We start from the raw sequence: 26,053 nt of genomic DNA on the forward strand, positions 1-26,053 counted from the left end.
AGTACAGCTATTCATACAATTGTTCCACACTAGACCAAATAATTTTGAAAACGCCAGTTTCACGTAAAATTGATAGGTGTCCACACCAGGCATTTTTGAAAATACGTCTGTCTGTTTTCCGGTGACATCATTGTCAGGAATGGCAGCTTAAGTCACTAGCTCCTCCGGAAAAACGTGTTTTAAGCCCCGTAAACCCATCGAATATAATAATTCTTTGAAAAATATTTGAACTGAAAAGAGGGGCAAGAATGGGGAAAAGGAATGGAAATAAAAAAAGCGACACTGTGGAGCCTGCAGCCGAGAGGAGTGCAGCGAGTGGCTCTCCTACCCGACGTGCTTGCGGACGCCGGGCCTCGTTCAGGTGAAGCGGCGAAAATCTTCGAAATCCTGAAAGAAATAATGGAGGTCCAGAAAGATATAAAGCAGCAGCTCTGTGATACTAAGTCAGAGCTCGCCAGCATCAATCAAAAAATAGCGGTGGCAGAGACTCAAATTGAGAAGGTGGAAGATCGTGTTCAGAATGTGGAACGGATACTGAGTAAGACAATAAAAATATTACATCACCAAGAAGGTCCTGACAGTTTATTCCCCAGGACCTTGAGGGAAGTTTGTGTAGAAATAGCAGGAGCTCTGACAGAGATCTTTAAGATGTCATTAGAAACGGGGATTGTGCTGGAGGACTGGCGTATTGCTCATGTGGTTCCATTGTTTAAAAAGGGTTCTAGAAGTAAGCCTAGCAATTATAGACCTGTCAGTTTGACATCAGTGGTGGGTAAATTAATGGAAAGTATTAATAATTACCTGGATAGATAGGAACTGATTAGGAGTAGCCAGCATGGATTTGTGCGTGGAAGGTCATGTTTGACAAACCTTATTGAATTTTTTGAAGAAGTTACGAGGAATGTTGACGAGGGTAAGGCAGTGGATGTAGTCTATATGGACTTCAGCAAAGCCTTTGACAAAGTTCCACATGGAAGGTTAGTTAAGAAGGTTCAGTTGTTAGGTATTAATGCTGGAGTAATAAAATGGATTCAACAGTGGCTAGATGGGAGATGCCAGAGAGTAGTGGTGGATAATTGTTTATCGGGATGGAGGCCGGTGAGGGATCTGTTTTGGGCTCAATGTTGTTTGTAATATACATAAATGATCTGGATGATGGGGTGGTAAATTGGATTAGTAAGTATGCCGATGATACTAAGGTAGGAGGTGTTGTGGATAATGAGGTGGGTTTTCAAAGCTTGCAGGGAGATTTATGCCAGTTAGAAGAATGGGCTGAACGCTGGCAGATGGAGTTTAATGCTGAGAAGTGTGAGGTTCTACATTTTGGCAGGAATAATCCAAATAGAACATACAGGGTAAATGGTAGGGCATTGAGGAATGCAGAGGAACAGAGAGATCTAGGAATAACAGTGCATAGTTCCCTGACGGTGGAGTCTCATGTAGATAGGGTGGTGAAGAAGGCTTTTGGAATGCTGGCCTTTATAAATCAAAGCATTGAGTACAGAAGTTGGAATACAATGTTAAAATTGTACAAGGCATTGGTAAGGCCAAATTTAGAATATTGTGTGCAGTTCTGGTCACCGAATTATAGGAAAGATATCAATAAATTAGAGAGAGTGCAGAGACGATTTACTAGGATGTTACCTGGGTTTCAGCACTTAAGTTAAAGAGAAAGGTTGAACAAGTTAGGTCTCTATTCATTGGAGCGTAGAAGGTTGAGGGGGGATTTGATCGAGGTATTTAAAATTTTGAGAGGGATAGATAGAGTTGACGTGAATAGGCTGTTTCCATTGAGAGTAGGGGAGATTCAAACGAGAGGACATGATTTGAGAGTTAGGGGACAGAAGTTTAAGGGAAACACGAGGAGGTATTTCTTTACTCAAAGAGTGATAGCTGTGTGGAATGAGCTTCCTGTAGAAGTAGTAGAGGCCAGTTCAGTTGTGTCATTTAAGGTAAAATTGGATAGGTATATGGACAGGAAAGGAGTGGAGGGTTATGGGCTGAGTGCGGGTAGGTGGGACTAGGTGAGATTAAGAGTTCGGCATGGACTAGGAGGGCTGAGATGGCCTGTTTCCGTGCTGTGATTGTTATATGTTATATGTAAATTGCTTGACCTGGAGGGAAGATCACGGCAGAAAAATATCAGAATCTACAACGTTCCCGAAGGAGCGGAGGGCTCATCTATGACGGAGTTCGTCAGAAAGTTACTGCGGGATGCGCTGGAGCTTCCCCCAGCTATGAAGCTGGAAATCGAAAGAGCCCACTGTGCGCTAGTCCCAAAAACTACCCAGGATAGAAAGACACACTCAATAATAATTAAATTCCTTCGGTACAGCACCAAGGTGGAGATTCTACAAAGGGCCTGGGGTAAGAAGAGAATGTTTTTCGACAATAAATTAATATATTTCGACCAAGATTACCTCCCCGCGATCCTCCAGAAACGCAAAGAATACTCCGAAGTAAAGCAAGTACTAAAGCAAAATAAGATTAGATTTCAAACTCCATACCCTGCTAAACTTCGAGTGTTTTATGACAACGGGACGCGGTTGTACCAGCCAGTGGAAGAGGCGACTACGGACATGAAGGTCAGAGGGTTGCTGGTCAGCATGACCAAAACGAAGGAAAGCCTGGCTGAGGAATTATCAGTATATATATATATATATATATATAGAGGAGTACACAGGGAAATCTTTTCTGTGTAATGGATTTGTTCATTGACTTTTATGAATACTGCAATGGGGGCCCTCAACTCACAAGTAGGAGGGGTTATCCCCCACAGCTAGACATTTCCTCTAGCTCAACACAGGGTCATCTACTAGAGACCTCAGCCTTGGAATCACACGTCCATTGTCATTTTTGTTGTCATTTGTGTTTCTTGGTTCTTATTTGTTCAGGGAGTAGATCGTTTTAGTTTTATTCTAATTTCGATGATACATTGACAGATAAATACAGATGGCTAAGGACAAGATAAAATTCATTTCTTTTAATGTAAATGGGCTATTAAATCCAATCAAACGTAAGAGAATTTTATCCAAAATGAAAAAAGAACAAGCCCATGTAGTATATTTACAGGAAATTCATTTAAGTGATAATGAGCATAAAGAACTAAAGGGAATGGGCTTCACTAATCTGTTTTTCTCCTCATATAAATCAGGACATAGGAGAGGAATTGCTATTCTTATCTCAAGTAAGCTAAATTTTGAAAAAGTATTCGAAATGGGAGATAAAGAGGGCAGATATATTCTGGTAAGGGGGAATATAGACGGCAATTCAGTTACTCTATTGAATATATACGCACCCCCGGGAAGTGATATTCTTTCAGAAAATTACTGATATTATGGTAACGGAATCAGAAGGTCTGATATGTGGGGGAGACTTAAATTTACAATTACTTCCAAACTTAAGACTCTTCCAATAGAAAAACCTATGAAACAAAATCTTTACATAAGAAAGTTAATACACTTTTTGAGGATGTTGGTTTAATTGATATATGGAGGGACCTTTTCCCTGACAGAAGGGATTACACTCATTATTCTGCTCCCCATTCTGTATATACAAGAATAGACTATTTCATAACATTTGGAAAAGACAAAGACAAAATAAACACCTGTGGAATTGGGACAATAGATGTAAGTGACCATGCACCTATATATTTATCTTTTGATTTTGACCTACAAGCAAAGAATACAATTTGGAAACTAAATTCAAGTCTACTCAATGTTCCGCACTTTAAGGAACAAATTAAAAAAGAAATTGATCTCTACTTAGAATTTAATGATAATGGAGAGGTTTCACCTCCCAATTTATGGGACACTCTGAAGACGGTCTTAAGAGGGAAAATTACAGTGATATCTTCATATAAGAAAAAAAAGAAATAAAACATTAGAGGAATTACAAAATAGGCTGAAGGAACTAGAGAAAAAACACAAATTGAGTTTGGCACAGGATACATTTGGGGAAATTAAAAGAATTAGGAATGAAATAAATAATTTGGCTATGCAAGAAATCAGGAAAAACTTAATGTTTCTGAAACAGAGACATTATGAAAGTGAATTCATAGAATTAGGGATCCAAGAATGAAAAAGATAAAAAAAAAATAAGCTAAGTGAAATTCAAGAAGCTTTTTAAGTGTTTTACAAAACTCTATATTCCAAAGTTCCAGGGGGAAGCATAACCCAAACTGACACCTTCTTGAATTCTCTAGAGTTACCCACTTTAAGCGAAGAACAAAATAGAACGATGACTGCTGACATAACTGAAGTTGAATTAAAAGCTGCAATTAGTACAACATCCCTGGTAGAGTGCTCAGAGGATGTGCAGACCAGCTAGTAGATGTTCTCACTGACATCTTCAACATCTCCCTGAGCAGCGCCACCATTTCCAACGTGCTTCAAGGCCGCCACCATCGTCCCCGTGCCGAAGAAGTCTTCAGTGTCCTGCTTAAATGACTACCATCCCATTGCACTTACATCCATCATCATGAAGTGTTTTGAGAGGCTCATCACGAGGCATATCAAGACCCTGCTGCCCCCCTCACTGGACCCCCTGCAGTTTGTGTACCGTCCCAACCACTCATCAGATGACGTCATTGCCACTGCCCTCCACCTGGCCCTAACCCACCTGGACAAAAAAGACACATACGTTCGGGTGCTGTTCAGCTTTCAACACAATCATCCCTCAGAAACTGATTGGAAAGCTGAGCCTATTGGGCCTGAACACCTCCCTCTGCAACTGGATCCTAGACATCCTGACTGGGAGATCTCAGACAGTCTGGATCATGAGCAGCTTCTCCAACACCATCACACTGAGCACGGGGGGGCCCCAGGGCTGTGTGCTCAGTCCACTGCTGTTTACTCTGCTGACCCACGACTGTGCTGCAACACACAGCTCGAACCACATCATCAAGTTCGCTGATGACACCACCGTGGTGGGTCTCATCAGCAAGAACGACGAGTCAGCTTACAGAGAGGAGGTGCAGCGGCTAATGGACTGGTGCAGAGCCAACAACCTGTCTCTTAATGTGAACAAAACAAATGAGATGGTTGTTGACTTCAGGAGGGCACTGAGCGACCGCTCCCCGCTGAACATCGACGGCTCGTCGGTAGAGATCGTAAACAGCACCAAATTTCTTGGTGTTCACCTGACGGAGAATCTCACCTGGCCCCTCAACACCAGCTCCATAGCAAAGAAAGCCCAGCAGCGTCTCTACTTTTTGCAAAGGCTGAGGTAAGTCCATCTCCCATCCCCCATACTCATCACATTCTACAGGGGTTGTATTGAGAGTGTCCTGAGCAACTGCATCACTGCCTGGCTTGGAAATTGCACTATCTCGGATCGCAAGACCCTGCAGCGGATAGGGAGGTCAGCTGAGAAGATCATCGGTCTCTCTTCCTGCCATCACGGACATTTACACTACATGCTGCATCCGCAAAGGAAACAGCATTATGAAGGACCCCATGCACCCCTCATACAATCTCTTCTCCATCCTGCTATCTGGGAAAAGGCTCCGAAGCATTTGGGCTCTTACGACCAGACTATATAACAGTTTCTTCCCCCAAGCTATCAGACTGCTCAATACCTGAAGCCTGGGCTGACACCCTGCCCTACTGTCCTGTTCATTATTTATTGCAATGCCTGCACTGTTTTTGTGCACTTTACGCAGTCCTGGGTAGGTCTGTAATCTAGTGTAGCTTTCTCTGTGTTTGTTTATTACGTAGTTCGGTCTAGTTTTTGTACTGTGTCATGTAAACCATGGTCCTGAAAAACGTTGTCTTATTTTTACTATGCACTGTACCAGCAGTTATGGTCGAAATGACAATAAAAGTTGACTTGACTTGACTAGTAGGCTTAAATTAAGCAAGTCACCAGGATCAGATGGGTATACAGCAGAGTGGTACAAAGAATTTAAAAATGAGTTAATTCCTGTTTTACTCCCCATACTGAACTGGGCTCTAAAAAAGACACAAATGCCACCCAGTTGGAAGGAAGCGATAATCTCAGCTATACCGAAAGAAGGCAAGGATAAAATAGAATGCGGGTCATTTAGACCAATATCCATTCTTAATGTAGATTATAGGTTATTTACCTCCATCATGGCCAAACGATTAGAGGAGTTTCTGCCCATACTGATACGTAACACACAGGCAGGTTTTATACGACAATGCCAGACACAAGACAATATATGAAGGACACTTCACATTATGGATCATATACAAAAAAATAAAATCAAAGCAATAGTGATAAGTGTGGACACTGAAAAAACACTTGATTCGGTTAATTGGAATTTTCTTTACAGAGTTTTACATAGATTTGGTTTCCAAGACACAATTATTAAAACTATACAGACACTATATGACAATCCCACTGCCAGGATTAAAATCAATGGATATTTATCAAATCGTCTTATCCTAGAAAGGGGCATGAAAAAGGGTTGTGAATGGTCACCACTAGTCTTCGCGTTATATCTGGAACCATTAGCTCAATACATCAGACAAAATGAAGATATCAGGGGAATTACTATTAAAGGGGCAGAGCATAAATTGGCTTGTTATGCAGATGACATTTTGATCTATCTAGGGCAACCAACATACTCTTTACCTAAATTGATGCAATCCTTTGAACAATATGGTCAATTATCAGGATACAAGATCAACATAGATAAAAACTAATTACTTTCATATTACTATAGCCCACCAAGAGAAATTGAAAGTTGATACCCCTGGGCATGGCACACAGAGTCTTTCAAATATGTGGGTATCATTATGCCATAAGATTTGGCAAAATTATCAGAATGTAATTATCAGCCTTTATATTTAAAAAATTAAGGAAGGTGTGGCAAGATAGAACCTGATTCCTTTTTTCAGTCTCAGTTCAAGGATTGAGTCTATTAAAATGAATATACTGCCCAGACTGTTATATCTCTTTCAGACCCGACCAATAGAGATTAATCAAAATCAATTCAATGAATGGAACAAGATGCTATCAAGGTATATTCGGCAGGGTAAAAGGCCTAGAATTCGTCTCAAAACTTTGCAATTAGCAAAGGAAAAGGGAGGATGGGGCCTACCTTCTCTTAGAGATTATCTTGCAGCACAGTTGAGAACTGTGATATGTTGGTGCAACCCATTATATGACGCTCAATGGAAAAACATTGAGGAGCGGGTACTTCCCATCCCCATACAAGCAATTTTAGCTGATAACAACCTGCAAAGGTGCATAAATACTATTGATAACCCATGGGTAAAATTGACTCTTAAAATATGGAAAACTACTATAAAAGAATATAATCTAGAGGGAGATATTGCAATTCTTAAATGGTGTGCATATGACTCAGATTTTACACCAAATAAACTGGATGCTAGATTTGAGGACTGGATAGCTAAAGGAATAACAGTTCTTTGCAACATAATGAAAGAAGGAACACTGTTCAGTTTTGAAATGCTTAAAGAGAAACACTTACTAGAAAAACAAGATTTTTTTCGGTATTTACAGATGCGACAATATGTTAATAAGACACTTAAAAATGTAACCAAGGCAAATACATGCTTGATAGAGCTCTTTAGAAAAGCTTATAATTCAGATAATGGTAGTAGAATCATTTCAAGCATGTATAAGGGGTTGTCAAATCTTAAAACACATTCGACTTCATACATTAAAACAAAATGGGAGAAGGGATAATTATATCTGAGGAAGAATGGACAACAATATGGAGATATCAATGGAAGTGTACCAGTTCACAGAAATGGAGGGAGTTTGGATGTAAAAACTTGATAAGATATTTTATTACACCCTCTCAGAAATCCCATTATGATAGTAACATCCCTGTTTGATGGAGAAATTGTGGAAATCACAATGCAAATCATTATCATATTTTTTGGGACTGCCCTGTTATCAAAAACTATTGGAGGGGGACAATGCCCTACAAGACATGTTTAATTGTGAAATACCCTTAGAGAGTAAGACCATATATTTTGAATATAAACCTCAAGAATGGCTGAAAAGAAATAAATATTTAATATACTGCTGGTGGCTGGTAAAAAGACTCTTACTAGGAAATGGTTATCACAGGAGAGCCCAACTTTAAATATATGGATGGAAATTACAATGGACATTTACAAAATGGAGAAGATAACAGCATGTTTTAATCATAAGCTGGTACAATTTGATTCATATTGGGAAAAATGGTTTAACTACATAATGCCTCATAGGCCTGATTTTATTTTTACAAATCAATGAATCTGTTGTAAAAAAAAGATCACTCCCTACTTGTACATAGTTCTTTCCTTTTGTTTGTTTTTTTCTTTCCACTCTTTTCTGTAGGCGTATACCCCAGATAAATACTTTGTGGAGATTTGTGATAATGTATTTACAATGTCTGAAATACATCTTATAGAAATGTTTGTTTGATGAACTTCAATAAAAAAATAAATTACAAAAAAGAAAATACGCCTGTCCACATTAAAATGGGTATTTGGGCAAATCTCCTCCTACTGGGCATGCACAGGACACAATCTACAGAAAACAAGCGACATGTTTGGTGTCAAATCTCGCTGTGAAAGACTTAGTGCGCATTTGTCCAGTTACAGACTAGAAAAACTTAATAAGAAATTGCCAAACAATGGACAGCTGTTGGCTGTCGCGCAGGAGGACTTAAAATTGAAAAAACAAATATTGGAACGTATAGAGGCAACCGACAGGGAGTTCACGGACAGTATGACCCAGCTGAAGACAAACATTGAAAAACTGACCAACTCTGTTGCAGAAGGATTTGCAATGATGAGAAATATGATGGCTCCCCCCCCCCCCAGTACTTTTCACCACCACAATACCAGCCTCACAGCCACTACAACAGCTACACATATCGACACACAGACCCCCGGGTGGCCTCACCAACATCTTCCCCACTCCCCACCCTGGAAACATTTCCTACAGCCATAGTCTCTTCACCGATGAAAGGGATGACAGCTACAATTAAATGCAATAAGGCTTGTTACTGGGCAAAAGTGAAATTTGCTGTTACCTCATTTGTTTGCCTTTACTTTTGCCATATCTTTCTGTATTATTTTGCTGTATTTAACATGTGCAATAAAACAAGTTACTGGGCAAAAGTGATTTTATTTTTACCTGAGTAAAAGTGAAACTTACAATTGTCCTTTTTTGGCCTTAACATTTTCACGTCTATGCCAAACATAAGCTACTACTTAAAAATTACATTTTGGAAATAGTGACAATCGCATCTATTGAATGTTTGCACAAACAATACATTAATAAAGCCCCTTGTTAAATGTATAAAACATCAGTATTATCTTGTATTTCCATACAATGTTACATTAGACTGTTACACATCTATTGTCAGAGAAGAACTTGCATAAATAGGTAAACCACCTTCATACAGGCAAGGACAGAAAACAGGGCAAAGTGAGTATAGTTATTTATTCAGTAAGTTATGTGTCAAAGTATTTGTTAAGTACATTTCTAACTCTTCTGGCTTCAGTCTCATTGCTGTCTGCTCTGAAGTTGTTAGGTTGTGCGGGGGGTTGAAATTCTCTGTCATACTGCAAAGCTACAGTAAGATTCTGCTCAGGGACAGTCTCCTGAAGCCATCAACCTTTGTAATTGTGGTGTTGGAGGTTGCGTTCAAGAAAACAATGAAATGCCGTGCTGCTGCTACCATCTGTTCCGGCATGTCTCAGTACTGTAACCAAAAAATTATAAGTAATTCCTTTAATCTCCTCACAACTTGTTATTTAGGAGATGATTGTCAAATAATATTGAATTGCTACAGTTAAAGACCCTATAAATATTATTGTGATTTTTATTTCCTTTCAAAGAATATTTTTTTAAAACTATGGAAGTAAAATTGAGTATCTGGCTTAAGCACTTTTTGATTTTTCTAATCCTTTCATTATACTTTCTGCATTTGGGCTCATTCCTGACCTTGTGTGCTTTCTATGACTGCATAGGTTTCCTCCAGGTGCTCCAATTTCTTTCTAAAATATGGGGTGCTAGGCTAATTGGCTATTGTATATTACCCTTGATATGTAGAAGAATGGTAGAATCTAGTAGGATTTGGTTTGAATGCAGAATGTGTTACTTGATTGTTTGCTGTTGGTGTGGACTCGCTGGGCCAAAGTGTCTGCTTCCATGCCATGTATTTCGACGACTGACTTTGAATTCCACTTTTTGTACACAATTCTCACTCTTTTCTAAAGGCCTTTAATTACAAGATTATTAATTAATTCTTTCCATTTTTATAAAATAGTACATCTAATATAACCCACAGTCTTGGTTCATGAGTGTACTAATTTAGAAAACCACCATGAAGTTCTCTTTTTTTTACTGTCAGTTTGATTTGCGTAGTCCATATAAAGATAAAACTCTTCTATGATCAAATTGCTCTTATTTTCAGTTGTGTGTTATGCTCTATCCATTATTGTTTGGTGGCAATTATCTAAGATCCTAAGGTCTATTTTCCTATATCCACCCAATTGCACTTGGTTTTCTAATCCTTATACTGCCTTTTTCCTACCCTCCACTTTTATTTCATTTATCTTGTTAAAAAAACATGTCTAATGCTTAGTTTTGGTTACTTTGCAACAACTTCTGTGTAATGGCTTTGGGTTGCTCCCATTTGTTTTTTAGCTCTTAATTCTTACCTGTCTGTCTTCAAATAAAAGTTGCATGCTTCAGACAATTTTCAATTTTGTTGCTTCATCAATTTTCCATGCTCTGCAGTTGGAGATGTCTTCTGTCTGTATATTTGTTTCCTGATAGATTCCAGTTAGCTTCATCGCAAGACCATAACATATTAGGCCATTTGGCCCATCGAGTCTGCTCTGTCATTTCATCATGGCTGATCCATTTTCCCTCTCAGCCCCAATCTTCTGCCTCCCCGCCACCACCCCCAGTATCCCTTCATGCCCTGATCAAAAATCTATCAACCTTTGTCCTGAAGACTTGGCCTCCAGAGCTGCATATGGCAATGAATTCCACAGATTCATATCTGTCATTGTCTTTAATTTCTCAAATTTTATTCCACAACACCTTTCTCTGCTGTTTAGTTTAAAGCCATATTTAAGCACCTTAACTATTTGACTGGTTAGGGTGCTGCTTCCAGCTTGATTCTAGTGAAGTCTGCCCAAGAGAACCACTCCATCCTTCCCCAGCATTCCACAAATTGAAACCCATTTCCTCCACACCAGTCTTTGGTCATGTATTTATCTCTCTGATCTTAATAATGTCATACATTTTGCATGTGGCTCAGGTAATAAAGCATTCTATTCTTACCATTGTGGTTCTGCTATTTAATTTGGACCCAAGCTGCTCATGTTTCTTCAACAGAACCTCCCCCTCAGATTAGCTGGACCAGAGGTAACTTGTACTTCAAGTTCCTTTATGCAGTCTTAAGGAGATCTTAACCTTGACATTGCTAATATGGCAATTGGGACTTGCAGATCTGGCTGCAGAAAACACCATCTATACTACCCTTGAAAGCCACTAGATTCTTTTCACTCCCCAATTACAAATGACCTCATCCAACGATATCTGCTACTCTTACCTGCAGTTATTCTTGTCATCTATAATGCTCCAAGAACCTTTATCTGTGTGAACAAGTAGTAAGGCTGAGGATCCTTTTATGTTACATTATCGATTCCTATATCTATGTCACTGTTTGTCACTTGTTCCTTTTTTGTTTGGCTTGACCAGTTCTGTAGTTCCTAATCAAACGTGTATGATTGCTTCTTGAAACAAAATATCCAGGTGGTAATATCCCCCTCTCTGGTGTCCCACAGTGTCCAAATCAAAGACTCCTGTACAGCAACTAGTTATAATAAAAAGAACTTCGGCTGATCTTCTAATCATATTGGGCTACAGCACATCCTGTACCCATGACTTAACTGTGCTTTTATGCGTATTTTAGGTGATTTATTATATTTATTTAACTATTTTTAAATATAAAACTGCATATTGCCATTGTCTTACTGAAATTGCTTAGTCACCAAAGTTCACTCTCCATTGACACTCCACTCTGGGCATTGCATATTGCACTAAGAAGCACTGTGCCTTGACAAAACTTTCATATGTTAAATTGTATTTTTACATGTTCTGAATCAGCTGATCAGTGAATCAGTTCTTGCTGGTTATCTAATTAATTGAGGTTCTAGGCTTGCTGTTTACTATATGTAATTTGTTTACGGTCAAGTAAAATCCGCACGGCTAAGAGAACAGTTGAACCAAAGTAAACAATTAAATATTTAAAATGAAATTTCCTCTTAACTCATCAAATACCATTTTCTGTTAGCACCTCACAAGTTACATCAGAAAATGCACAATCACATTTTCTGGAGCATCATGTGCTCCATGTCACTTTGTATCAATACAAAGAATTTGGACTCTTTCTGATGAATCATGCTTCTGCATCTGCCAAATTTTCTATTTCATATTATTTTACAGTGACTCCGTGGGAGTGCAACTCAAGTATTATGTAGAGCTTTGATCTTCATATTTAAGGAGGGGTATACTTGCTTTGGGGCAAAGCAGAGTAAGTTCACAAAGCTGATTCCTTGGATAAACAGTTTGACATAAGAAGGAAGGTTGACCCTATACTCACTGGAATATAGAAGAATTATAAGTGACTTAATTGAACCACTTAAGTTTCTAAGGAGAATCGATATCGTGGATTCCTCCATCTTGAATTGTTATTTAGAACTAAGGTGCATGGTTTCAGTATAAAGGGATCAGTTATTTATGATGGACAGTTATTTACCCCTCAACCATCAAGCTCCTGCACCAGAGGTGATAACTTCACTTGTCTTACCTCATCACTGAACAGTTCCCACCACCCATGGACTTACTTTCATGGACTCTTCATCTCATGTTCTTTTGTGGTCTATTTTTAAAAAAAAGAAGTACCAATTGATTCCTGGGATGACAGGGCAGTCTTACGCAGAGAGATTGGAGAGATTGGGCTTGTACACGCTGGAATTGAGGAGATTGAGAGGGGATCTGATTGAAACGTTTAAGATAATTAAAGGATTTGATAGGGTTGAGGCAGGAAATATGTTCCAGATGTTGGGAGAGTCCAGTACCAGAGAGCATGGATTGAGAATAAGAAGTCAGTTATTTAAAACAGAGTTGAGGAAGAGCTTCTTCTCCCAGAGAGTTGTGGAGGTGTGGAATGCACTGCCTTGGAAGACGGTGGAGGCCAATTCTCTGGATGCTTTCAAGAAGGAGCTAGATAGATATCTGATGGATAGGGGAATCAAGGGATATGGGGACAAGTTAGGGACTGGGTATTGATGGTGAATGATCAGCCATGATCTCAGAATGGCGGTGCAGACTCGAGGGGCCAAATGGTCTACTTCTGCACCTATTGTCTATTGTCATGACAGCGTTTTTTAAAAGTTTCGGTTACCCCGTACACACGCCGCCCAATCGGCGTTTTCAGATTTACACATTCTGGACAGCTTTCTAGGAAAGCTCAGTTTTCAGGAGAGGAATATGCCGTTTCAGTGTGGACGGAGGGTCAAAACAAAGAGAAAAAGCTTCGGTTGCGGATTTATCTGGTCTGTTGTGGACGTAGCCTGACAACAATACTTTATAGAAGAAAGAAACACAAACTATCGTCACCTGACAATATGCCACTTTATACTGCAACAAACAGTTTGCTGGAGGAACTTGATGTGGAGATTCAGTGATAGGTTTTAAAAAGTAATTGCATATTACAGGTAATCCCCGAGTTATGAATGTCTGACTTACGGACAACTCGTACTTATGAATCGAGGAAGGAGAACGCCGTCCGCCATTCTAAGTCAGATCGTGACACCATCCGCCATTTTAAGTCCTTGCCGTTGACACTGTGTTGAGTGTTCAACTTTGTATTTGGCTTAAATTTGTCTTAGTAAGATTCACCTTGACCCCGCCCCCCTTTTCCGGTCGGCTGGTGGCTCAGTGAGATCAGCGCCGGTCTTGAGGTTCCTGAGTTTGATTTAGTTACAGACCGCTCCCGTGCCAGGTTGATGTCAATCCAGTGACTCCCATACCATCCATGCCGGGTTGATGTTGAGCTCGCAACCTGACCTCGTAAAGAAAAACACTGCCACCTCCAGTTTAAATTCCCACGTGGAATATTGTGGAGGATCAAATACCCAAATCCAGCACAGCCCCCACTTGTCCCATTTAACCTGCCTCAGTGCGGTGGAGTTTAGGACCCGGGGAATTCAGTGCCATGGCCCTTCGGACCCAGCAGACCTCGGGAGCCAGCGCAGCTCGGGACCCGCCGCCTGCAGTGTTTCTGTTCTATTGACGGGAAGCGATCGCGATTGAAAATAAAGTGGAAATAATAAAGCATTTAGAAAGAGGTGAAATGCCATCGGTCATTGGAAAAGCGTTAGACTACAGTCGGTCAACGATCGGAACAATTTTAATGGATAATGTGAAAGGCCATGCCCCGATGAAAACTACAATTATTATTAAGCAATGCAGTGGTTTAATTATTGGAATACATATGTTTCTTAAGTGTTTTATATGCATAGAAAGGTAAAGTATATACTATATATTAATACAAACATTTGACTAACTGACGCTAAATAATACTGGATGTACTTGTTCTGACTTACGTACAAATCCGATTTAAAGACGGACTCAGGAACAGAACTTGTACGTAACCCGGGGACTGCATGTACTTTGAGAAAAGAGCAAGAGGATGGGAGTGTTTAATTTGGAAGCCCTTTCTCAAGGCTAACATCAGTCCAGTGGACCAAATGGCCTTCTTCCAGGTTGTAAGATTTCATGATTATAGTAAATATTGGATGTGAAATTAAGAAATAGCACCAAAAGCAGATCAGCTGCTCAACATTTTATCAGTGTATGGTGATTATCAGAGCACAAAGTAGCTGCCGTATTTTCCTACTTTATAACTACAACTCCCCTTCAAAATTACTTAATTGCCTGTGAAACACTTCAGAGACATGAAGTGCAATGTTGAAGTGTCTTTTTCTCTCTTCATTATTACACCATGGAAAGTATCATCAAGTCCACGTAAAATTTAATACGCTCTCAGATCTTGGAATTATCTGGGTTCATTCTGCATGCACCAATGGAAGACATTGTGACAAAAAAGACTGAGGTTTTGAACTGGTTTCATTTCTCTCATCACAGTGGTTTAAATACAATAATATACTATGATCACTGAACGTGTAGGATTGCCATTGACAGCTCAACTGGGTTTATCAACTCTATGTAGGATCGGTGCCTGTTTGGCATAATATTGAGTTGCTGCTTAGATTCAGAGTTAGGTTCATTTATTTACCACCACGTACATCGAGACGTACAGTGAAATGCGTTGTTTGTGTCAAACGACACAGTCCAAGGATGTGCTCAGGGCAAGTGTCATTACATATTCCAATACCAACATAAAATGCCTGCAGTACTCGGCAGAACAACACAGAACACAACAAGCAACAAACCAACACTAGCAAAACAAGCTCCCGTCCCTCCCACTCACCCACCCACCCAGAGATAGTCCTCCAACTCCAGGGCAGGACTCAGAGTTGCCTTGGCTTTTAAAAAAAAACTATGACATTAAATAGAAAGTAACTGAGTTTATATGGATTGCAAAACTTTACAATCAGCTTCTTTCTCCTACTTTCCTAGTAAGCTAATCTCTTTTGAAAGCCCATCCACTGCACAATGATTCTACTGCCACCAATCTAAAGCAAGGGCCATTTACACATGCCACTTAGCCTAGCTACCAGCACTTTGGGAGAGCAGAGGAAACCAGAATGCCCAGGGAAAGCCCATACAGTCACAGGGAGAACTTGTAGACTCCACACAGACAGCAGCTGAGGTCAGATCTGAACACAGGAGCTATGAGGTAGCAGCACTAACTGTGCTGGTGTTTCAGAGGTGAAGGCAAACGCAGGCATTTTAAACTGGTGACTGGTCACCCTCCCTTACACCAAGGCCTTAAGCATGTATCAGATTTGGTATCGCAGACATTACCAGCGATGCAAGGAAACATATCTCAGCAGTTTTACTGATGCACTACATTATCTGGGCACCACCCCCAGTCAGTCATGACTCCGCAAGCAGAGATAAGAAGTTACGAATTCCCTTTTATATCTTTCATGCCTCAGTGGTTGTAGACTCATTGCAGAACTGCCAGACCAGGTATTATACAAACACCTAGGTCAGGAATGCTGTTCGTCAACTATAGCTCAGTGCTCAACAACTTCATTCCCACAATCCTGATTGAGAAGTTACAGATCCTGGGCCCCTGTACCTCCCTCTGCAGAGGGACCAGAAGTGGAGAGAGTAAGCAGTTTCAAGTTCCTAGGTGTCAAGATCTCTGAAGATCTAACCTGGTCCTAACATATCGATGCAGTTATAAAAAAGGCAAGATAGTGACTATACTTCATTAGGAGTTTGAAGAGATGGGCATGTCAACAAATACACTCAAAAACTTCTACAGATATACCGTGCAGAGCATTCTGACAGGCTGTATCACTGTCTGGTATGGGTGGGGGGGCTACTGCACAGCACCGAATGAAGCTGCAGAAGGTTGTAAATTTAGTCGGCTCCATCTTGGGTACTAGCCTACAAAGTACCCAGGACATCTTCAAGGAGCAGTGTCTCAGAAAGGCAGTGTTCATTATTAAGGACCTCCAGCACCTAGGGCATGCCCTTTTCTGTTACCATCAGGTAGGAGATACAGAAGCCTCAGTGATTCAGGAACAGCTTCTTCCCTTCTACCATCCGATCCTTAAATAGACATTGAACCCGTGAACACGAACTCACTTTTCAAATATATAATATTTCTGGTTTTTTGCACAATTTTTAATCTATTCAATATACATCTACTGTAATTGATTGTTTTTTTTCTTCTTCTATATTATGTATTGCATTGAACTGCTGCTGCTAAGATAACAAGTTTTGGAACAACAGGTCAACGGCAGATGCCACCTCTCTGGCTCTACATTCCTCCTGGAAAATAAAGACACATATGTAAGGCTCCTTTTCATTAACTACAGCTCTGCCTTTAATACCATCATTCCAAATAAACTGATTCCTAAGCTCTGGAACCTGGGTTTTAGCACTCAGATCTGCAGCTGGATCTTCAACTTCCTCACAGACAGGACCCAGGCTGTAAAAATAGGGGACAAGCTCTCCTCTACAATCACTCTGAGCACCGGTGTCCCACTAGGCTGTGTACTCAGCCCCCTGCTGTACTCACTGAACACCCATGATTGTGTAGCCAAGTTTCCATCGAACATAAGTTTGCTGATGATGCCACAATTGTAGGCCGTTTCTCGGGTAATGATGAGTTTGAATACCGAGAGGAAATTAAGAACTTAGTGGCATGCTGCGAAGACAATAACCTATCCCTCAACGTCAGCAAGACCAAAGAATTGGTTGGACTTCAGAAGGAGTAGCGGACCGCACAACCCTGTCTGCATTGGTGGTGTGCAGGTGGAACAGGTCAAAAGCTTTAAGTTCCTCAGGGTCAATATCACAAATGACCTGACTTGATCTAACCAAGCATAGTCCACTGCCAAGAAGACCCACCAGCACCTTTAGTTCCTGAGAAAGCTGAAGAAATTTGGCCTAAACCCCTAAAATCCTCACTAATTTTTATAGATGCACCGTAGAAAGCATTCTTCTAGGGTGCATCACAACCTGGTATGGAAGTTGTCCTGTCCAAGACCGGAAGAAGCTGCAGAAGACCGTGAACATAGCCCTGCACATCACACAAACCAATCTTCTGTCCTTGGACTCACTTTACACCGCATGCTGTCAGAGCAGTGCTGCCAGGACAATCAAGGACACGACCCACCCAGCCAACACACTTTTTGTCCCTCTTCCCTCCGGGAGAAGTTTCAGGAGCTTGAAGACTCGTATGGCCAGATTTGGAAACAGCTTCTTTCCAACTGTGATAAGACTGCTGAATGGATTCTGACCCGGATCTGGACCGTACCTTCCAAATATCCGGACCTGACTTGCACTACCTTACTTTCCCTTTTCTATTTTTTTATTTATGATTTATAATCCAAATTTTTATTGTATTTACTATTGATTTGTACTCCAGGGAGCGCAAAGCGCAGAATCAAATATCACTGTGATGATTGTACACTCTAGTATCAATCGTTTGGTGACAATAAAGTAATAGTAAGTTTCATGACACATGCCAGTGACAATAAACCTAATTCTGATATAGAGAGGCCCAACTCCTCTCCAAAATGAAGGTAAAAGATCCCACACCTAATGCTAGTGTAATCCTCTCACCATAGCTCATAACAAATTAGGCTCCTTTTGGAGAGACAGTTGTCTCCAATAAGCAACACACATCGAGAGTCAGTATGATTCAGGTTCAACCGATCAGGAAAGTTGGCATGTTCCATTGAGAGAATGGAAATTATGGTAAATGCTGCATAAATACTGCCCCATGCAAAAGTTAATGTCCCCCAAGAATTACATGTAACAGAACTTACATTGGCATAAACTTAAAGCGGAAGTATATTTACAAATAATTCAACTATCACAGTTATCAGAAAAGGGGGCCATTACAGTTAAACCAGTCTATAATGTGCATGTAAACATTGGAGCTCATTTCTGAGTAGTTGGGTGTTTCTCTTTAATTATTCACAGCGCTAAATCCACATTCTGTGTGCAAGTTACCAGACACAGTTTGAACTTCCCTCAAAGACCATTACTGTACAAATGATCTGGCTAGCTTGGAAGTATTGGTACTTCCTCCTTGGAACTATTTGTCTGCGTCATAAAGCACTTCTTACAATGGGGACTTCCCTTTGGGCGGGGTTTTGCGACGGTCTCCCTTTGTACTCTTTCTTCTCCCAAAATCCACGTTCTCCTATAAATTGGATGCCACCACTCCCTCTTGAATGTTCTGTGGCATCCTATTGGACAGAATGTTATCAAGACTAACCCAATTGGCTGACACCTAAGCGTGCTGTTGCTCACCTAAGCTGACTAAATGACTCATTATCTCAGCAGAAACCAAAATACTGGACTGTGAAGCTTAATTAACAGAACACACTTAGTTTTATAGAAAAGCTGCAGAAAATAAAATACCCAACAGCATAACAGCAGTAATACAATAAAACATATTCTTAACCAGGGCATTACATAAGGAATAGGGAAGTGACGTGTGTGTGTCTCAGGCAATATCACAAGAGTAAATACTGTTGATACTGACAGAGCCACCTCATTCAGCAGGGAATGTACTTCTTTCATTAGTTGGTAAAATTCCACCCTCCACAGAAAAAAAGCTGGTGCAATTCCACACTCTCACCATAGACAGCATCCTAACATCAGCCTGGTTTGGGGCAGCATCCTCTCACAATGTACAAAAAACTACAGCAAACTGTATGTTGTGAGCAGAAGATGTCATTGGCTGCAGTCTACCATCACTGCAGCAATTGGACAAAGAAGCAGGTAGAGAGGTCATCATGGACACTACCCATCCAACAAACTGCCTTTTCCAAAAGCTTCCTTCTGGAAAACGCTATAGGAATATAAAACTTCATGTCATCTTAAAAGCTTCTTCCCTCGGGCATTTAATCTAATCAGCTATTCTATATAGCACCCCCCCCCCCCACACTATCGATTACCTCAGTCACTGCATTGCACTGTAAACACCTTAAACCACTTTTTATAAGCCGTTTGTATTGTAAATATATTCTGGCATTTATGCACATTTTACTTCTAATTCCATTTTTACACAATTCTTTCTTCTGTATAATTTTTGCTTTTTTGCTGCATGTCCTGCCAACACACGACAGCAATTGCCTAGTACATGTAAATGCAGATGGTGAATAAAGCTGACCCTTGCTGTGCATAACAACACACCAAAATGCTGGTGGAACACAGCAGGCCAGGCAGCATCTGTCTATCCTCCTCCTACCCTGTCTCCTGCAAAAATGCTAACCCTTTCTCTCAATTCCTCTGCCTCCGCCGCATCTGCTCTCAGGATGAGGCCTTTCATTCTAGGACAAAGGAGATGTCTTCCTTTTTTAAAGAAAGGGGCTTCCCTTCATCCACTATCAACTCTGCCCTCCATCGCATCTCCCGTATTTCACGCACCTCTGCCCTCACCCCATCCCCAGCCAGCCCACCAGGGATAGAGTCCCCCGGTCCTCACCTATCACCCTACCAGCCTGCAGATCCAACATATAATCCTCCATAACTTCCTCCACCTCCTATGGGATCCCACCACCAAACACATCTTCCCCTCCTCCCCACTCTCAGCTTTCCGCAAGGATCACTCGCTACGCGACTCCCTTGTCCATTCATCCCCCCCTCCCATCCCTCCCTCCAGGCACTTATCCCTGCAAACGGAAGAAGTGCTACACCTGCCCCCACACTTCTTCCCTCACCACCATCCTAGGCCCCAGACAGTCCTTTCAGGTGAGGCACCACTTCACCTGCGAGTCAACTGGGGTGATATACTGTATCTGATGCTCCCGATGTGGCCATTTATACATTGGGAAGACCCACCGCAGACTGGGAGACAGTTTCACCGAACACCAGCACTCAGTCCTCCAGCAGTGGTGGGGGATCTCTGTGGCCACACACTTCAATTCCACAGACCACTCCCACTCCGATATATCTGTCCATGGCCTCCTCTGCTGTCAAGATGAGGCCACACGCAGATTGATGGAGCAATATCTTATCTCCCACCTAGGTAGTCTCCTACCTGCCGGCATGAACATCCAACTCACAGACCTCCATTGATATCCCTGCCCCCCCTTACTCCATTCCTATTTATAATTTTAGTCTGGTTCTCTTTCTCTTTTCCCCCCTCACTATAATCTCCCCCCAGCCCTACCTTTCTTTCTCTTATATTTCCCATAATTCTCCACCTTCCCCCTGGCACATTTCCCTTCAGCCTATCACTTCCTAGCTCTCTACTTCATCCCTCCCCCCACTTCTTATCCCCCCTCGACCATCCCATGTTACTTCACTCCTGATGAAGAGTTTCGGCCCGAAATGTCGTCACTACCTCCTCCCATAGACGTTGTCTGGCCTGTTGAGTTCTGCCAGCATTTTGTGTTTTTATTTATTTCCAGCATCTGCAGATTCACTCATGTTGCCTTTGGAAACAGACCCTTTAGCTCAACTTGTCCATGCTGACTGAGATGTCCATTTGCTTTAAGCAAGAAGGGCAGGTATCTTGCTGGTTTTGAAGGGAGAAATCATTCAATAAGACCCACCTCAGCTGGAGGCACAGATAGGCCAGAACCAAAGAGCGTGCTGTTGCGCGAATCCATCCGTGGGGGCGGCTCCAGGTAAACGCCACAGGATGAACAGAAACGAGCATATGGATGGTTAGTTGCGCCACATTTGGAACACCCGAGGTAACTCATAGCAGGACCTGGCTGGAAAAAGAGGAAGACCTAGTTAATAGGAGAAAATTAATACAAAGCTTTCTATGGCCCCCTAATGCTTATCTAGCAAATTAAAGATCTTCCTAAATTGCAATTTATTTTATTTGGGGTACAACATGGTTTCAGGCACTTTAGAACCAATGAGTCCCTGCCACCTGATTACACCCATGTGAATAATTTAACTGCAGACCTGTACAACTCTGGACTGTGGGAGGAAACTGGGGCACCTGGAGGAAGTTCATGCAGTAACAGGAAGAATGTATGAACTCCTTGCAGGCAGTGATGGTAACTGAACCCAGGCTGTAAAGCATTATGCTAACCACTGTGCTACCATGCTGCCTGGAGGAGGCAGCAGTGGGAGTGAGGTGCCAGGATGTTATTGGAAAGGAGCAATTATACCGGCAGCAAGGAATGGAATTAGAATCTGGATGTTACCATTGCAAATGCAGACAACATCTTTAAAGGGTAGCATAACTTGTGAATGAGAGAATGGTGATCAGTTTTATCACAGTTTAGAGATAAATGGTGAGACACTGTGAAAGAAAGCTGTGATGTAGGGACTCAATCCCTTTACATCTATCTCAGAGGACAGGCTGGACATGGGTTCAATGTGGCTTTGAGAAAGCAGCTTCAGCTGTACACCACAGAGATTTTGTGTTCCAGGTCTGCAACCCAAACCCCGTATTTCCTCCTGAGAGCTATCCACTGAGCAGACAATAGGTCACATCACATAAACTGTACAAGAGAGGATTTCGGATCACTGGAAAATGATGCTGGAGAGGTAGTAATGGGGGACAATGAAATGGCAAATGAACCAAATAAGTATTTTGCATCGGTCTTCACTGTGGAAAACACTGGCAGTATATGGTGGATGTTCCATGTGTCAGGGTTCATGAAGTGTGTGGAATTACCATAACTAGAGTTAAGGTTCTTGGGAAACTGAAAGGTCTGAAGATAGATAAGTCACCTGGACCAGATGGTGAACACCCCAGGGTTCTGAACGAGGTGGCTGAAGAGATCGTGGAGACATTAGTGATTATCTTTCAAGAATCACTAGATTCTGGAAGAATGGAAAATTGCAAATGTCACTCCACTCTCCAAGAAGGGAGAGGCAGAAAAAAGGAAACTACAGGCCAGTTAGTCTGGCCTTAGTGGCTGGGAAGATGTTGGATCGATGATTAAGAGTAAGGTCTCAGGGTACTTTGAGGCACATGATAAAACAGGCCGTAGTCAGCATAGTTTCCTCAAGGGAAAATCTTGCCTGACAAATCTGTTGGAATTCTTTGAAGAAACAGGAAGCAGGATAGACAAAGGAGAAATGGTTGATGTTGTGTTCTTGGATTTTCAGAAGGCCTTTGACAAGGTGCGACATACGAGGCTCATTGTATTATAGGAACAATTCTAGCATGGATAAAGCAGTAGTTGATAGGCCAGAGGCAAAGAGTGGGAATAAAGGGAGCCTTTTCTGGTTGGCTGCTGGCGACTAGTAGTGTTCCCAGGAGTCTGTGTTGGGACCAATTCTTTTTATGTTATATGTCAATGATTTGGATGATAGAATTGATGGCTTTGTTGCAAAGCTTACAGATGATTTGAAAGCAACACACACAAAATGCTGGAGAAACCCAGCAGGCCAGGCAGCATCAATGGAAAAGAGTAAACAGTTGTCGTTTTGGGCTGAGACCTTTCATCAGGGCTGGAATCAGATGATATGAAGATAGGTGGAGGAGCAGGTAGTTTCGAAGAAGTACAGAGGCTACAGAAGGACTTAGACTGATTAGGTGAATAGCAAAGAAGTGGCAGATGGAATACGGTGTCGAGAAGTGCATGGTCATGTACTTTGGTAGAAGAAATGAAAGGGTTGACTATTTTCTAAATGGAGAGAAAATACAAAAATCCGAGGTGCAAAGAGACTTGGGAACCCATGTGTAGGATTCCCTGAAGGTTAATTTGTAGGTTGAGTCTATGATGAGGAAGGCAAATGCAATGTTAACATTCATTTCAAGAGGACTAGAATATAAAAGCAAGGATGCAATGCTGAGACATTATAAAGCACTGATGAGGCCTTGCTTGGAGTATTGTGAGCAGTTTTGGGCTCCTATCTTAAAAAGGATGAGCTGCAACTGGAGAGGGTTCAAAAGAGATTCACAAAAACTATTCCAGGATTGAATAGCTTGTTATATGAAGAGCGTTTGATGGCTCTGGGCCTGTATTTACTGGAATTCAGAAGAATGAGGGGTGACTTCATTAAAACCTATCGAAGGGTGAAAGTCCTTGATAGAGTGGATGTGGAGAAAGTGCTTCCTATGGTGGGAGAGTCTAAGACCAGAGACTATAATAGAGGGACATCCTTTTAGAACAGAGATGAGGTGGGATTTCTTTAGCCTACAAAATATTGAAAAGTCTAGATAAAATAGATGTGGAGAAGATGTTTTCAAAAGTGGTAAATTCTAGGACCGGAGTGCATAGCCTCAGAATACAAAACGTCCCTTTAGAACAGAGATGAGGAGGAATCTGTGAAATTCATTGTCACAGGCAGCTGTGGAAGGAAAGTCTGTATATATATTTAAGGCAGAGGTTGATAGATTCTTGATTGGTCAGGACATGAAGGGATACGGGGATTAGGGCTAAGGTGAAAGTTGTAACAGCCATGATGAAATGGTGGACCAGACTTGATGGGCCAAATGGCCTAATTCTGCTCCTATATCTTATGGTCTTTAATTATTACTCAAGCAAAACCAAACAAACTCCTCAACTCAGGCCCTCTCCAGTTTACCAACACCTGACTTATGTACAACCTGTACCTAAGCAAGCAAGTTTTCCTTTGCACTTCTGCATGTACAGCACAAGGCATAGGAGCAGAATGAGACTATTCAGCCCATCAAGTTTACTCTGCTGTATGATTATGGTTGCTCAATTTTCCCCCTCAGCCCCATTTTCCTGCCTTCTCCCCATAAGCTTTGATGCCTTTACTAATCAAGAACTATTAATCTTCTGTTTAAATATACCCAATGACTTCACAGCAGCCCATGACAAGAAATTTCAGATTCACCACCCACCTGCTAGAGTAATTCCTCCTCATCTCTGTTCTAAAGGGACACCTTGTATTCTGAGGCTTTGCAATCTGATCCTAGAATTTACCACTTTTGAAAACATCTTCTCGACATCTATTCTATCTAGACTTTTCAATATTTCGTAGGTTTCAGTGAGAAACCCCCTCATATAAAATGTTATTCAGAAGCATAAAATGTTCCTCATATGTAAACCCTTTCATTCCCAGGATTATTCTCATAAATCTCCTTCTGGATCCTCTCCAATGTCAGCATATACTTTCTTAGATGTGGGCCCAAAATCCATAATACTCCAAATGCGGCCTGACCAGTACCTCAGGACCCACACCACCAGGTTCAGGAACTTTTATTGCCAGTCAACTATCAGGCTCTTGAACCAGATTGGATAACTTCACTCACCTGTTCATACATCCTATGGACTCACTTCTAAAGACACTTCATCTCAAGTTCTCAATATTTATTGCTTATTTATTCATTTTTTTCTCTTTGTATTTGCAGTATTTGTTGTTTTTTGCACACTGTTTGTTTGCCAGTCTTCTTGGGTGCAGTCTTTCAATGATTCTAGTGTTTCTTCTATTTATTGTGAATGCCTGGAAGAAAACAAATCTCAGGGTTGTATAGGGTGACATATACTGTATGTATTTTGATAATAAATTTACTTTGAACTTTGAATTTATAAAGCCTAAGATTACAACCATGCTTTTATATTCCAGTCCTCTTGAAATGAATGTTTTCATTATACTTGCTTACTACTGACTCAACCTGGTTACCTGTACTTGTGCATTCAACAATAAACTTGACTTCAGCTTCCGAAGACCAGTAATGTAGATTTGCTGGCTGCTGCCTGGCTATGGGTGTGTTTTGACATGGGGGAGTGAAGCTCACAGCCACCTTTCCGTCTTGCAAACTGTTCAGGCTACAAAGACTTCACAGGAGCAGAACCTTGCCATTACCTGTGGAGAATCTGCACTTTTGGCGGTTGCAGTATGCAGTGACCAGAGCGTAGTTGCCTCTATCAATTTTGTCTCCACCACCATTCCTGGCAGTGAATTCCATGCACCACCACCACCATGCAAAAAAAAATTGCTCCTCACATCTCCTTTGAATCTACCTTCTATTGCCTTAATACATGCCCTCTTTGTTTCAGGTATTTCGACCCTGTGAAAAAGATGCTGGCTATTAACTCTTTCTGTGCCTCATGTAACCTTACAACTTCCATCAGATCTCCCATCAGCCTCCTCTGCTTCAGAGGAAGCAGCCCAAGTGTGGAACTTGAAACGTCTTATGGCTATACTTTACTGCAGGCTCTGAATTTTAGATTTTGAATTTCCAACAGGAATTGCTTTTCCTTTTAACTAAAGAACAGCAATTGTCACACACAAAATGCTGGAGGAACTGTTGGAACTCGAGGAAATGCTGCTGAGTTGTTCCTGCATTTTCTGTGTGCTGCTTGGATTTCCAGCATCTGCAGATTTTCTCTCATTTGTGAACAGCAATTGTCATTTCTTTTTGTAATAATGAAATGATATGAGCTCAAAATTTACCAGAGAGCAACTTAAACACAGTTTTACAAAAGGAAAA

The 26,053-nt window shown here is 41.2% G+C and overlaps 1 protein-coding gene across 2 annotated transcripts in view; it reads right to left on the reverse strand.

Annotated features, from left to right (window-relative positions):
• The window catches only part of dzank1 (double zinc ribbon and ankyrin repeat domains 1), a 144,428-nt gene that overhangs the window by 61,892 nt on the left and 56,483 nt on the right, over positions 1-26,053 (reverse strand). For both annotated transcript variants that reach the window (XM_059986442.1, XM_059986441.1), the window contains one exon: positions 21,231-21,395. In XM_059986442.1, the coding sequence (XP_059842425.1) occupies positions 21,231-21,395 (165 nt within the window). The remainder of the gene's footprint in view (positions 1-21,230; positions 21,396-26,053) is intronic.

This window comes from Hypanus sabinus, chromosome 12 (genome assembly GCF_030144855.1).
Source record: "Hypanus sabinus isolate sHypSab1 chromosome 12, sHypSab1.hap1, whole genome shotgun sequence".
In the NCBI taxonomy this organism is placed as follows: domain Eukaryota; kingdom Metazoa; phylum Chordata; class Chondrichthyes; order Myliobatiformes; family Dasyatidae; genus Hypanus; species Hypanus sabinus.